Source organism: Musca autumnalis, unplaced genomic scaffold (genome assembly GCF_047663935.1).
Source record: "Musca autumnalis isolate F117 unplaced genomic scaffold, ASM4766393v1 scaffold_1, whole genome shotgun sequence".
Lineage (NCBI taxonomy): Eukaryota > Metazoa > Arthropoda > Insecta > Diptera > Muscidae > Musca > Musca autumnalis.
In genome coordinates this window covers 129389207-129403172 of record NW_027411644.1, presented here as the reverse complement: position 1 = coordinate 129403172, position 13966 = coordinate 129389207, and the positions used below count along the sequence as shown (strand labels likewise).

The window sequence follows — 13966 nt, the reverse complement described above, 5'->3', positions numbered from 1 at the left end:
TTTTGTTTTAAATATGAAAATTATTTTACGTCGGTAGACTTATCGACTCCTTTTTTCGTCGGTAACTAACCGATGATTTTCGATAATTAGCGACATAAAATACCGACAAAAATCGGTAAAATTTGTATACAGAATAGCACTTACCGACAAATATCGCTAACTATCGACATTTGTTGTTAATTCCATCGGTAGAGAGTTACAGAATCGCACTACAGATCTCTTCCTTCCGAAGATGAGCCAATGGATGATAATGCGAGTGTCATCAGGAACGCTAAATCGTCCAAAGCGTTGGGCCCTGATGGAATCTCCATGGTAATGCTGAAACAGGTGGGTAAGCCGGGAGTGGAGTATCTCACTAAAGTTCTCAACTTGTCGCTATCCACCCTCATTGTTTCCGAAGTCTGGAAAATGGGCAGGGTGGTCCCGCTACTGAAGCCAAGCAAGGATCCCAGCAAAAAATATAAATATATAAAATATTTCGATCGTACTGAAAATAGTTAGTATTTTCTCAGAGATTTTTCCCGCAATTCTGGAGGTTTCCAAATGAACCCCAATTTCATCCATTATATTATAAAATGTATCCATCTCCAATTTGTAAAGTGTCATAAGCTTCCTATCACTTATGGGTACTTTACACGATATGTTTTTTACATATGGGTTGTCACTTTGCATATACATTTTGTATTTTAAAAGTGACAACCCATATGTTAAAAACATATCGTGTAAAGTACCCATTAGATCAAAAAGAACCTCCATATGTCGCAGAATTTTCTTTTTATGTGTAAAGAAATGTATCTCTGCTTAACTCTTAATTTGAAATGAGATATTTTCCAACATTCCATTGATTTTTTTGTTTTAAATATGAAAATTATTTTACGTCGGTAGACTTATCGACTCCTTTTTTCGTCGGTAACTGACCGATGATTTTCGATAATTAGCGACATAAAATACCGACAAAAATCGGTAAAATTTGAATACAGAATAGCACTTACCGACAAATATCGCTAACTATCGACATTTGTTGTTAATTCCATCGGTAGAGAGTTACAGAATCGCACTACAGATCTCTTCCTTCCGATGATGAGCCAATGTATATCTCACTAAAGTTCTCAACTTTTCGCTATCCACCCTCATTGTTTCCGAAGTCTGGAAAATGGGCAGGGTGATCCCGCTACTGAAGCCAAGAAATGATCCCAGCAAAAAATATAAATATATAAAATATTTCGATCGTACTGAAAATAGTTAGTATTTTCTCAGAGATTTTTTCCGCAATTCTGGAGGTTTCCAAACGACCCCCAATTTTATCCATTATATTATAAAATGTATCCATCTCGAATTTGTAAAGTGTCATAAGCTTCCTATCACTTATGGGTACTTTACACGATATGTTTTTTACATATGGGTTGTCAATTTGCATATACATTTTGTATTTAAAAAGTGACAACCCATATGTTAAAAACATATTGTGTAAAGTACCCATTAGATCGAAAAGAACCTCCATATGTCGCAGAATTTTCTTTTTATGTGTAAAGAAATGTATCTCTGCTTAACTTTTAATTTGAAATGAGATAATTTCCAACATTCCATTGATTTTTTGTTTTAAATATGAAAATTATTTTACGTCGGTAGACTTATCGACTCCTTTTTTCGTCGGTAACTGACCAATGATTTTCGATAATTAGCGACATAAAATACCGACAAAAATCGGTAAAATTTGTATACAGAATAGCACTTACCGACAAATATCGCTAACTATCGACATTTGTTGTTAATTCCATCGGTACAGAGTTACAGAATCGCACTACAGATCTCTTCCTTCCGAAGATGAGCCAATGGATGATAATGCGAGTGTCATCAGGAACGCTTAATCGTCCAAAGCTTTGGGCCCTGATGGAATCTCGGTGGTAATGCTGAAACAGGTGCGTAAGCCGGGCGTGGAGTATCTCACTAAAGTTCTCAACTTGTCGCTATCCACCCTCATTGTTTCCAAAGTCTGGAAAATGGGCAGGGTGGTCCCGCTACTGAAGCCAAGCAAGGATCACAGCAAAAGTGAATCGTACAGGCTGAATTCGCTTTTGTCACATATTTGTCGAGGACTCATCCAGAGACCGCCGTGAGATACTGTCAGACACCTCACGCAGTTTGAGGACATTGAACAGACAACCCGTTGGATAATCAATTATATATGTGGACGCGAGTCGTACGTGGAATTCAGGAACAAGAAATCTAAGCACCGTAGAATGAAACAGAGTGATATCTCCGAATCTGTTTAACCTCTACCTATTCGTCCCATCCAGACGGCATCGAGATCGTAACGTATGCAGATGATTGTACGATCCTGGCGTCAGTTACCTAGCCTAATGACATCTGTGAGAGACTGCCCGATCATAACCGATATTTTCACCTTTTTCTACGCGAGGAATATGCAGATATCGGCCACTCTGTTCACCACATGGACGGCGCAGTATAGAAGAGAGTTGAATGTCGTGGTCGATGGTAGCAGAATTTCGACGACAAATTGCCCCAACGTCCTCTGTTGTAAGCTATGCTGCTCCAGTTTGGTCCCCGGGATTATGTGATGTGCAATGGGGAAAGATTCAAACTTATCAGAATGTCGCCCTGACAACTGGGTGCATCCTCATGCCTTCATGAGCCCGAAGCACCCAGGCACATCAAGAAGGATATCCACTGCTCTAGAGAAAGAGGTCCTAAATAAACACCCCTAGATCAACAGGCATATCAAGCAGGTTTAAGTAGCACTCACACGAATGCCGTTGCTAAGGCCTTAAGCAAATCTAGTGAGAATGAAGTCCTCGGACTACATCCCACATCTATCGCAGCTGAGGAGCGTCAGCCGCCACGGCAAACCAGAGTAGTTTTGGATCAACTAAATTCTTGCAGTCGCCTAAATCCTTATTGGGCAAAGATCGATCGCACAGTGCAAAACATCTGCCCACACTGCACCTTTTCGACTGCCCTGCCAAACCTACTCATCTAACTCCAGTGGACCTGTGGATGTAACCATCGAAACAGTCACATTCGTGTAACTGGAGATAGACCCAGAGCCAGATTGAGCAGAAGAACGAACACACAAACATATAATAATAAGCTCTGTTACAACAACAATATGAAGAAATATAAATCAACCATACTGGGACAAAGATAACATATAACGTGGGAGAATACGCACTCGAAGCATGAGGACGTGACAGAATTCCCTCTGAGGTACGGAAATTGATAGAAACAAATAACTACTTGTAAAACTCTTCAACCAATACAGTGGTGGCCAATAAATTTCCAAGATAAATGCACGTTTTAGAAATATTTATTTAAAATATTTTTTAACGTAAAATTAGGAATATTTTTACATTTATTTATACTTAATAGCTTCAAAAATAAGAAAATCTAAAGTTTTGACTTGATATACAACAAAAATTATGGAAAATATGAAAATACATAACACGTCTTAAAATTTAATGGTCAAAACATATGCAACTGAACCAAAAATATAATTTATGTTTATAATTCAAATAATTTTAATACAATTTTAAAATTGTACTCACTTTTAAACTTCTAAAAACTAAAACAAATGATTTGAATCATAAAAATAAATTATATTTTACAAAATATTGCAGATTTTCACATGGAATTTGGTCCAGTTGCATATGTTTTGACCATTAGATTTTAAGGCGTGTTATGTTTGTTCATATTTTTACATAATTGTCGTTGTATATCGTGTCACAACTTTTGATTGTGTCGTGTCACAACTTATAAATCATGCATTAAAAATACTCGTAATGCATATACGTGTAAACTCCAAGTGTGAACTGTCAATGAAAGCTACTAAGTTCGGAAAGACTTCATATCTGGGACACATCACATTTATTATACAAAATATTATTAAAGGAGTGATTGAAGGAAGACGAACCGGATGCTGAAGAGAACTCTCCTGGCTGAAAATATCCAAAACAGGATAGGTCTCCAAGATGAAACGAGTCTTCTAAATACTACGAGGAAGAGAGATATGTATGTGATATATCGCATATATCCGAACATCGGATGTGCCAATAAAGAAAAGCTTATAGACTGGGCTTTTGCTCACTTGTTTTTAAAGTTAGGCGGATAAGGCCCACTTCGGATATTTGCGGAATAAAATAACCCCGTTAGAATTGTATTTGATATTTTATTTTTATCGGATAGCTGGATGCTATTCATTTTTGGATCCAAAGCTTGTCGTTTTCACCAATGTTTTGACGTCATTTTAACCAATGCTTTGGCAAGTCATTTCCACCAATGCTTTGACATGACATTATAATGTCTTGTTTGAAAAAGAGAATATGCTGTATTGATATATGATTTTCATGACAAACAAAACTCTTTATTAATTCAAACGAATTCATGAAATATCTACAGTTATTTATCAGCAAAAGGTTTGCATCCTAAATTGCAATTTAATCACCGCCGCTGAACCGCAACAGACACCACAACAAAATATGCCATGAAATGTTGCTGGGTAGTAGAACTTAAGTGTTGAAAAGACCACGTAAGAAAAACTTCATTTAGCACATCAAATTCGATAAAAATAGAAAATTACATATATAATTTCTGGAGTTCTGGTCATTATCATCTAAACTATTGCATGCATGCATCAAACTTCAGCTTCAAGGTCAATATCTCCAAGGTTTAATTTCGTTTAACCTTTTTCTCGGGTTTTGGTTTAAGGATTTCAAACCGAACAAAATAGATGTAAACAATCAACCACAAAAATGTATCTCAAATCTCAGTCAACAACTTTCTAGAACTTACGAACTCTTTAGAAACGGTTCTTATATGAAGGTCAAAATAGCAAAACAAATGCGATTTTTGTCCTTTTTCTTTGGTTCTGGTAAATAGATACAATTAAGAACATTCAGGAACATACAATCTGTCTGTGAATTGTTCTTAAAGGTCAAAATAGCAAAACACTTTTGAAAATATACAATGTTTATACTTTTTTCACCGACTATGGTCCGTTCATGTACCTAAGATTTCATTTCATATAGACATTTTGACGGGACCTCTTAAACAAACTTGTAGATAAGAGAACGAAAAAATATTTATAGTAGGGATACACAGTGAATTGCAATAATCGGTTTTACGATTATTCGGTTTTCGTCAAAAACTTAAAACTCGATTTTCGGTTAGTCGATTATTTGAGAGTGTTCTAAAAGTCGACTTTCGATTAATCGTTAACCGCCGAAAATCGATTATAATCGAATATAATCGACCATTTTCGTTGATGCGATCCGTGATGCTTATATGTATAAAAAATACCGCCAGTTATGCGGTTTTAGCACACCCAATAGTCAACTACGACTAATAGTCGACCACGATTAATAGCCGACTACGAATAATAATAGACTACGACTAATGGTTGACTACGAATAATAGTAGTCTTCCGAAAGTCGACTAAGAATAATCGATTTTTCGGTTTTCGCACAATCAATAGTCGACTACGACTTTTGGAAATATTTCGGTTAATAATCGATTAATCGATTAACCGAAATCGATTTTACGTATCCCTAATTTATAGAAATAATCAACTCGATAAAACTGCATTAGCGCGTTATTTATAAAATCCATGACCACTTTCGCTTTCGAATTTCTTGTGATATTGGTCGCTAGTTGCTTAACGTAAGCAAATCACTAGCATTGGAAACCAAAAAAAATAGGGTTTACCTGAATTAAAAATATTATATTTATATAAACCGTATCAAACATATTATATAATGTGTATGACAACTTGATATTTGTAATGATGGACGAAAAAGAGAGTATATGCCACATAAGTCCATTTTTAAAAAAATTTGCTAAATCTATATATGCATAAGGTATAAGATTTTGAACTTACCAGCGGCTATAACATGGAATACACAAGGTATTCTTTGCTTTCCTATTTTATTAGTAGCTGAGCAAAGAACTGTTCCATAATCCAATTCAGTGATGGGTGTATATGTAAGAATTGATGTAGTTCCTAAAATAAATAATTACGTATTTTGTAATATTATTTACATTATATATGCACTAGCAAGCCTCTGCAACTTCGTTATATATAACGGAAATTTAATAAAGCAATACTTTTATAATATACTAGCTAAGCGCATACTGCGTATGCGGAACGGGGAATAAAAATCAAAGACAAAATGTAGCATATATTTATAAAATCACCTCCGTTTCTCAACCCTACACATCAACACTGAACCTAATGTCAAATTTAAGAATTAGCGCCCCCTACACAAAATTTAGTACCATTTTCTACTTTTCGTATACTTATGGTCAGAATTCAACATTATATACTAATTTAACTTTCTTCGGATGTGCGGTAGATTTTTTTTAAATAAAATATACAATTGTTTAAAAACGTCCTACTTAGATGTACGTTACATAATGTACAGTATCGGACAAAACGTTTGCAACTGAAACATAAAATTAAGTTTTAGAGCTATAACATTTGTAAAAACCAAGTTTTTGTTATGTTTTTTTAACTTTAGACAATATTATTAGATATTATCTAAGTGAATGTAAGCTCACGATTTTTAGCGGCATATAGTAAATTGGTTTCATTTCTGTATCCCGTCCAATCTTGAATGTTTTTTAGCCAGTATGTCTCTCTCCTGCCTCTGCTTCGGTTTCTTTCTATTTTGCTTTTTATAATGTTTTGTAAAAATTTGTATTTTTCATTTCTCATAAGGTGACATAAGTATGAGATTTTTCGCGATTTAACAGTATGCAGGAGTTGTCTGTCATGGTTCATTCTTCAAAGAACTTCCTGGTATGTTATGTGTGCAGTATATGGTATTCTTAAAATTCGTCGATATATCCATATTTCAAATGTAACATTTCACAAATCTTATCTTTGTTGCTAAGCTTATTCATGATTTGTTAGCACGGTTTTATATTTGAAAAAGGTATCTCTGGCCATCTATACTCGACGATTGATTTCATTTGAATTATTCCATTTGTAGTTTATTAGAACACCAAGGTATTTAAAACTTTTTACACGCTCAATTGTCTCGTTCTTTATTTTTAGTGTTATATCAAAAATGTTATTATCTTTTCTACTGACCACCATGTATTTTATCTTTTTTATATTTATATTGAGACCATATATTTCGCTTATTTGTGTCAGTTTGTGTAGTAGATGTTGTAGATCAGACATACTGCCAGCAACTATGGTGGTATCATCGGCGTATCGTATATTATTTACCATTTTGCCGTGTATTTTTATACCCATGCGTTCTTTTTCAATTGATACACAAAATATTCGCTGAGAGTATATATTGAAGAGGAGGGGTGATAATATGCAACCTTGTCGAACACCTTTGGATATGCGGACTTCGTCTGTAAATTTATCATTTATTTCAAGTTTTGCTGTTTGATTCCAATATAGATTTCTTATACACCTAATTTCCTTTTCTTCTATCCCAATATCTCTTAGTATGTTTATCATTTTATCATGTTTGACAGTGTCGAATGCCTTTTCATAGTCTATGAAATATTCAATTTTTCAATTCAATTCAATTGTTTCTTTATTTTCAAATAACGTAATAAAATATATAATTTTAACAAACATTTTTATGGTGTTTAAAGAAACTTACAGCATGGTCGAATTTGACCGTTTGCTGGATAATTGAGTTATTTAAATGTGCTAATAGTTAAATTCATTTATTAATATTTGTCTGTATCTCAGTGCTTTTTTTAAGAATTTGTATAGTTGAGGCCAGCACCAAACTTCACCACCATTTAAGATTCTAATAATCTCGTTTTGCGATAATTGGGTTTCCTGGAAGTATTTTCTACGTATGTTTTTCAAAACTGGACATCTTCCCATAAAATGAATTAATGCTCTCCCAGATTGCACAAAGAACAACTCTGTCCTTCACCAGTTCTATTTTTGTTAAAGTTTAACCAGAATAAATCCCCTCTAGCTTTCATAATAAGGGTATTTGTTCTTGACTGAAGTTAGCATTACAGTAGCATGAACCTATACTTAGATCAAGGTGCTTATATATTCGATATTCACTGGAACGGGCGTTTTGTATTGATTCATTACGTGCACTATTCTTCATTTCTTGCAGTAGCAATTGCCCTGCCTCCAACCAATTTCTTTTATTCAGCATAATGCTGATATGTTCAATGTTATATTGCGCAAGTTGTGACGTATAATTTTTAAACCAGGCTAAATTCTTATTGACAACCTTCGCGGCCAGTATTTGGGGCAATCTGTAACTTTGGAGATCGAATAACACTTTTGCCAAGTATTGCATATGTAGGCCGTAGGTGTAAATATAACCAGGTTCATATCCAGTTTCCAGTGATATTACATAGTTAGACGTAGTATCCGGGAGACGTAAAATTTTTTGATGAAAAAACGATACACTTTTTCAACCTGATTAAAATATGAATAACCCCCGATTTGTGCCCCATAGCTATGTATCGATCGACAAACAGCTAGGAATATTTTCCATTTCGCTGATAGACACACATATGGTTTTGAGATAAATGTTTTCCATGTTGAGTTTAAGGACAACTTCACAATCTCTTCTTTTTTTACGAGGTGCTTGGTAAATGACAATTTGGGTGTTAGTAATATTCCAAGATACTTGTACTCGTTTACTACTCTTAATGTTTCGCCTTTGTGCGACCATTTTTTATATGTAGATAGTTTGCCCCCTTTTCTAAAGATCATTATTTCTGACTTAACTTGGTTCACCTGCATACCCCATTTATCACAATAAGTATCCAAATTATCAATCATGCGTTGTAATACTTTCGGATTGTCTGCCATTATTACTATATCGTCCGCGTACATTAGTAAACGGATATTGGTACTATCTATATAGAGTCCGCCTTCTAGATGCTCGTGCAGATCGTTTAAGTAAATCGCGAATAGGATTGGTGACAATAAACATCCTTGTTTAACTCCACTATATGTGTTGAAAGGTTCTGATAGTTCGGACCCTGACCATACTTCCGTCTTGGTATTCTTGTATATCCTTTCAACGAATGTAATAATTTTTGATGAAACGCCAATTTCATGTAGTTTAAATATTAAGAGATCTCTTGGTATTCTATCGAAGGCAGCCTTGAAGTCAACAAAAAATGCGTACAATTTCTTATTGTCATTAAGTTTCAGGTTCAATACAGCTGATAAGTTAAAAATGTTGTCCACTGTGGAGTAACCTTTCCTAAAGTCTGCCTGGTACTCGTTTAATATCTGATATCTGTTTATCCACTCAGTAATTCTGCAGTTCACCATTCCAATCATCAGCTTCCCAATACAATTCATGAATGTGATACCACGATAGTTATTGACATCGTTTATATTTCCCTTTTTATGAATTGGAAATATGATTCCTGTTCTAAACGTTTCCAAGTCTTCACAACCATTTAAAATGCTTGTGTATATATTCGCAAGATTTTTTAGGAAGTCTTCGGTTGCATACATAAAAAACTCGTAAGGAATCCGGTCATCACCTGGAGCTTTATTGAGTTTGGCATTCTTAAGTTGGTCCTTAATTTCACCAACTGTAAACTCTCTATCCAAATATATATCAGTTATGTTATTAGGAGCGTAATAAATAGGTGTGGTCATACATTGTTGGTTTAGAAGGTTTTCAAAGTGTATCTTTAGAGTGTCTGCCGTTATACAGGAACCGTGGTCTTTGTCCGACTGCCTGATTTCTTTTACAAGTTTCCACCAAGCCTTGCTATCACATATAGTGTCCAGCATTAGCTCCAAGTTTTTGTAATAACTGCCCTTTTTTACTTGGCATAAGTTGTCGTAATTTCTCTTCTGCTGTAGATATGCCTTTCTATCGCATGTATTTTGTGTTTTTTAATGTGTTCAGCGCCTTCATTGTTTCCTTTCTACTTTTTAAGCATTCGAAGTCGAGCCATTTGCTCTTGAATGTCATAATTTTAGGACCTGAGATTTTAGGGTGTGATTTATTTATAATTTCAATTAAATCCTTAATTTTAGGATTCTCTGGTAAATTGCTCAAATTTTGATTTAACGATATCTGATAGCTTTCCTTATTAGCCTCTTTCCATCTCAATGTTGGCAAAAGATTAAATTTATCTATCCTTTTTTGATTTAAGGAAGGTATCGCCAAGGTTATGACAATTGGGAAATGGTCTGACCAAATTTGATCATCCACTCGGAATATCTTAATCATATTTAGCATTTCTAACGATACTGCACACAAATCGATCACCGAACAGCCATTTCTATTAGCAAAAGTGAAACTGCCTTCCACATCTCGTGTTGTCCTGCCATTTAACACCACAAGTCCATTATTATCGCAAAACTCGACATATTTTCTCCCGTTAGCATTGGAAATTTTATCATTTGACTGCCTTCTGTGACGACAATTTAGGGATAGCTCTGAAGGTATCTCTTGTTCCTCTCCTATTCGCGCATTATGGTCGACTATGACTATTTTCATATTATCGTTGACTTCTACAGCATTTTTTAATATGTTAAAGTCATCAAGCCAGTTTACCCCTCTCAAGTAGACATGTAAAACCTCAAAGACAATAGAATTAAATTCACATTTAAGAACATCCTGGTTTCCTCGTTGAAATAATGTATGCTTAAAGCCCTTACTCTCTAAATCGTTCTTTACACCGTATAATTTACCTCCAATACCTCTCCCCCGAGTGTTGTTTCTAAAAGCAGCGTTCCAATATATTTTAAAATTTCTAAATATACCTGTAAAACACTCTTATTTATGTGCCTCAACGTGTGTATCTGATAATATGAAAATGTCGAAATTTTGTATATATTCGAAGAAACGGTGGCGAAGATTTTTGCTGTACAACCCATGAATATTGTAAGCTACAATCTTTTTTATTTATTATTGTCTTTTTAGGACGAAGGCCATTAATAATGAAAGTTTTTAATTAATTAATTGGATTAATCGAGCTAACACGGCCTAAGGAGTTTTGTATTGGAAAATGAATTCTAGCGAAATACCACACACTCAACCATTACGCTACGATCGTTTCGCCTGGTGGTTTAAGCCAGGCTCATCAGGCATATTTGAATGCTAATGGCTAGAAGACAAAGGCTGATTTTGATAACTTCTATTTTTACATACATTTTTACAAATTTGTAATTATGAAGTATTTATTGAAGTCTTTTTCTTTATCCAGTCACCCTAGTGTCTTGTCTAGGAATCATTTTCTCAATACATACACATATACAATCGAAGGGGGGTTTCCTTCATGAATTGTAATGCCTTCAGTTTTTGAAGTTTTGGATATCATGTCGACTAGTTTTGTTGATATGATACATTGGCATCATGTCGACTAGTTTGTTGATATGATACATATGTGTATGTATTGAGAAAATGATTCCTAGACAAGACACTAGGGTGACTTGATAAAGAAAAAGACTTCAATAAATACTTCGTAATTACAAATTTGTAAAAATGTTTGTATAAATAGAAGTTATCAAAATCAGCCTTTGTCTTCTAGCCATTAGCATTCAAATACGCCTGATGAGCCTGGCTTAAACCACCAGGCGAAACGATCGTAGCGTAATGGTCGAGTGTGTGGTATTTCGCTAGAATTCATTTTTCAATACAAAACTCCTTAGGCCATGTTAGCTCGATTAATCCAATTAATTAATGTAAGCTACAATCTTTAATATCTGATTTTCCTTATTTTCAATTGATTCTAGTTTGCTATTTTTTTGATTTATTTTGTTATTAAAGTCTTTTTTGTTTGTATTTGTTTTAGTTATTTTCAATAGTTTTTTGAGTCTAACTGAGAACCAATTTGGAATAGTTAATATTTACATTACGAATTCCATCTCCAAAAATGTTAGTTAAAACTTCTAAACCGCAACTGTGGCCACACTTCAGCTTGCAATCTCCATCCTAATGAAAAGTTCTACCCTGTGCCACAAGTTGTTCTCCTCTTACTCCAATTTTTATTTCTTTATTGATCTTCTGAATATCCTTTTTTAGCAGTAGCATTACTCTCTTCTTCTGAAGACGTATTCCACTAAAGTCTCGTTCGACGAAGATTGACGAGCCTGCTAGGAACTTTGTACAATTCAGCACTTCCACTACCGTTTTCACATCTCTAAATTCCACAAGCAATGTAATTTTATCCTTGGATTCGTTAAGTTTTTTAGCATTTTCTATTTCCGGATCATTATTCATCCTCAGGTTATGTCGAAAGAAGTTATTAACAGCGCCATATATTGATTTCTGGCATGGTTAGCCTCTATTAATCAGTTTTTTACGCCCTAGTTGATCCTCCAGCCTTTGCAGCCTTTTGCTACCCTCTTCATTTGCCTCCATTAGCGATTTCATCTCAGCTTTCAGTTCCGCATTCTCGGTGGTTAGACGTTCAACCTCGTTTTTAACACTCTCCATATTGTTTTTGATGTCCAGTATGTCCGGTTTTGTTGGTAGATTTTCCAGCTTCTCGTCCAGCAGTTTTGACATTGACTCGTGCATCATCTTCATGAGATCCACCGTGCTTATACTCGCTACCATGGCAGAATTCTCAGGCGAAGTTTCTATTAATTTACGTTTAGCCATTTGTTCACCTTGAGCCACTGTACTGTTAGTACTATTAGTGTTTTTTGTGGGGGATGGCATACTTTTAGGCTGAACTTTAAATATTAGTGCGTTCTTCTTCTTCTTTATAAGGTGTTAGTGGTTGATAACAGCAATTGGTAATATGGCAACTTTATAGAACCAATATTTGTTAGACAGAGTAAACACAGTTGTTTTTATTCAGTCTATAAACTCTTTTCACGTTTGAGTCAAAGCAAAATAATTATATTTCCAGTGATTAGTTTTATAAAGTTTTATTTTAAAAACACAATTTTTGTGACAAATAATGTTGAAGCCGATCACTATTCAAAGTTTCCCGGCAGCTGGCCACGAGATCTACAATGTGAAACCCAAAACAATGAGATACTGTTCCGATTGATGTGTCTGACGAACAAACACTTGGAGCTTGGTAATTATATGACCGGTCACAATGGAAATAAAACTCTTTAAATATATGAACACATCCTTATGAACATCTCTACATTTTTGTACAAGTATTTCTCTGATACCCATAGCTTCTATGGTACCCATACCCTCTTTGAAGTCGAATTGGGATTCCCCCATAGCAGTTTCACATTTACTGTATATTCTCGTATGGATTATTCGGAGGAAGATTTTTAATATATGATACATACATCTTCGCGATGCCATCAATAATGATATCGACTGAAATCCAAATGAGCTCGGGCAGCCTATAATTTTACCGTCATCATACACTGGAAGTCCTAGACATATGCATGAGTATACTCAGGATGCAATGACATATGTTCGTCATACGGACGTACCGATCTATTTATTACAATTACCTGCAATCCCATATGGACGGAAATTACAAGTCAGCTATATGAAGGGCAAGCTGCAATTCACCGACACGATATAACGGCGCGTGTTTTTAAACAGAAATTGAAGTCATTAATGGACTTCATAATTATATAAAATGTCTTTGGCGAAATCCGGTGCTGGATGTATACCGTGGAATGGCAAAAACGTGGACTACCCCATGCCCATTTTTTAATTTGGTTGACACAAAAAATTAATGCAAACCTCATCGATGATATCATATGTGCGGAAATTCCTGATCGTGGTTTAGATCCTGAACTCCATTCCGCCGTGGTTAAACACATGATTCATGGTCCGTGTGGAACCTACAATCCTCAATACCCATGAATGGTTGATGGAAAATGCACAGTTACTTGAGTATACAATAACAGGAATTGATGGATATCTTCTATACCGCAGAAGATCTACTACTAATGGTGGCCAATCAATTTCAATAAAAGTTCGGAACATCGAAATTCCAGTTGACAACAGATGGGTCGTGTCATATTGTCCTCTACTTTCGAAAACGTTTA

At 35.0% G+C, this 13966-nt stretch overlaps 1 protein-coding gene across 5 annotated transcripts in view; it reads right to left on the bottom strand.

Moving 5' to 3' along the window:
- side-VII (sidestep VII transmembrane protein) overlaps window positions 1-13966 on the bottom strand; it is a 1783907-nt gene that overhangs the window by 474064 nt on the left and 1295877 nt on the right. For all 5 annotated transcript variants that reach the window (XM_073992696.1, XM_073992713.1, XM_073992706.1 and 2 more), the window contains one exon: window positions 5891-6013. In XM_073992696.1, the coding sequence (XP_073848797.1) occupies window positions 5891-6013 (123 nt within the window). The remainder of the gene's footprint in view (window positions 1-5890; window positions 6014-13966) is intronic.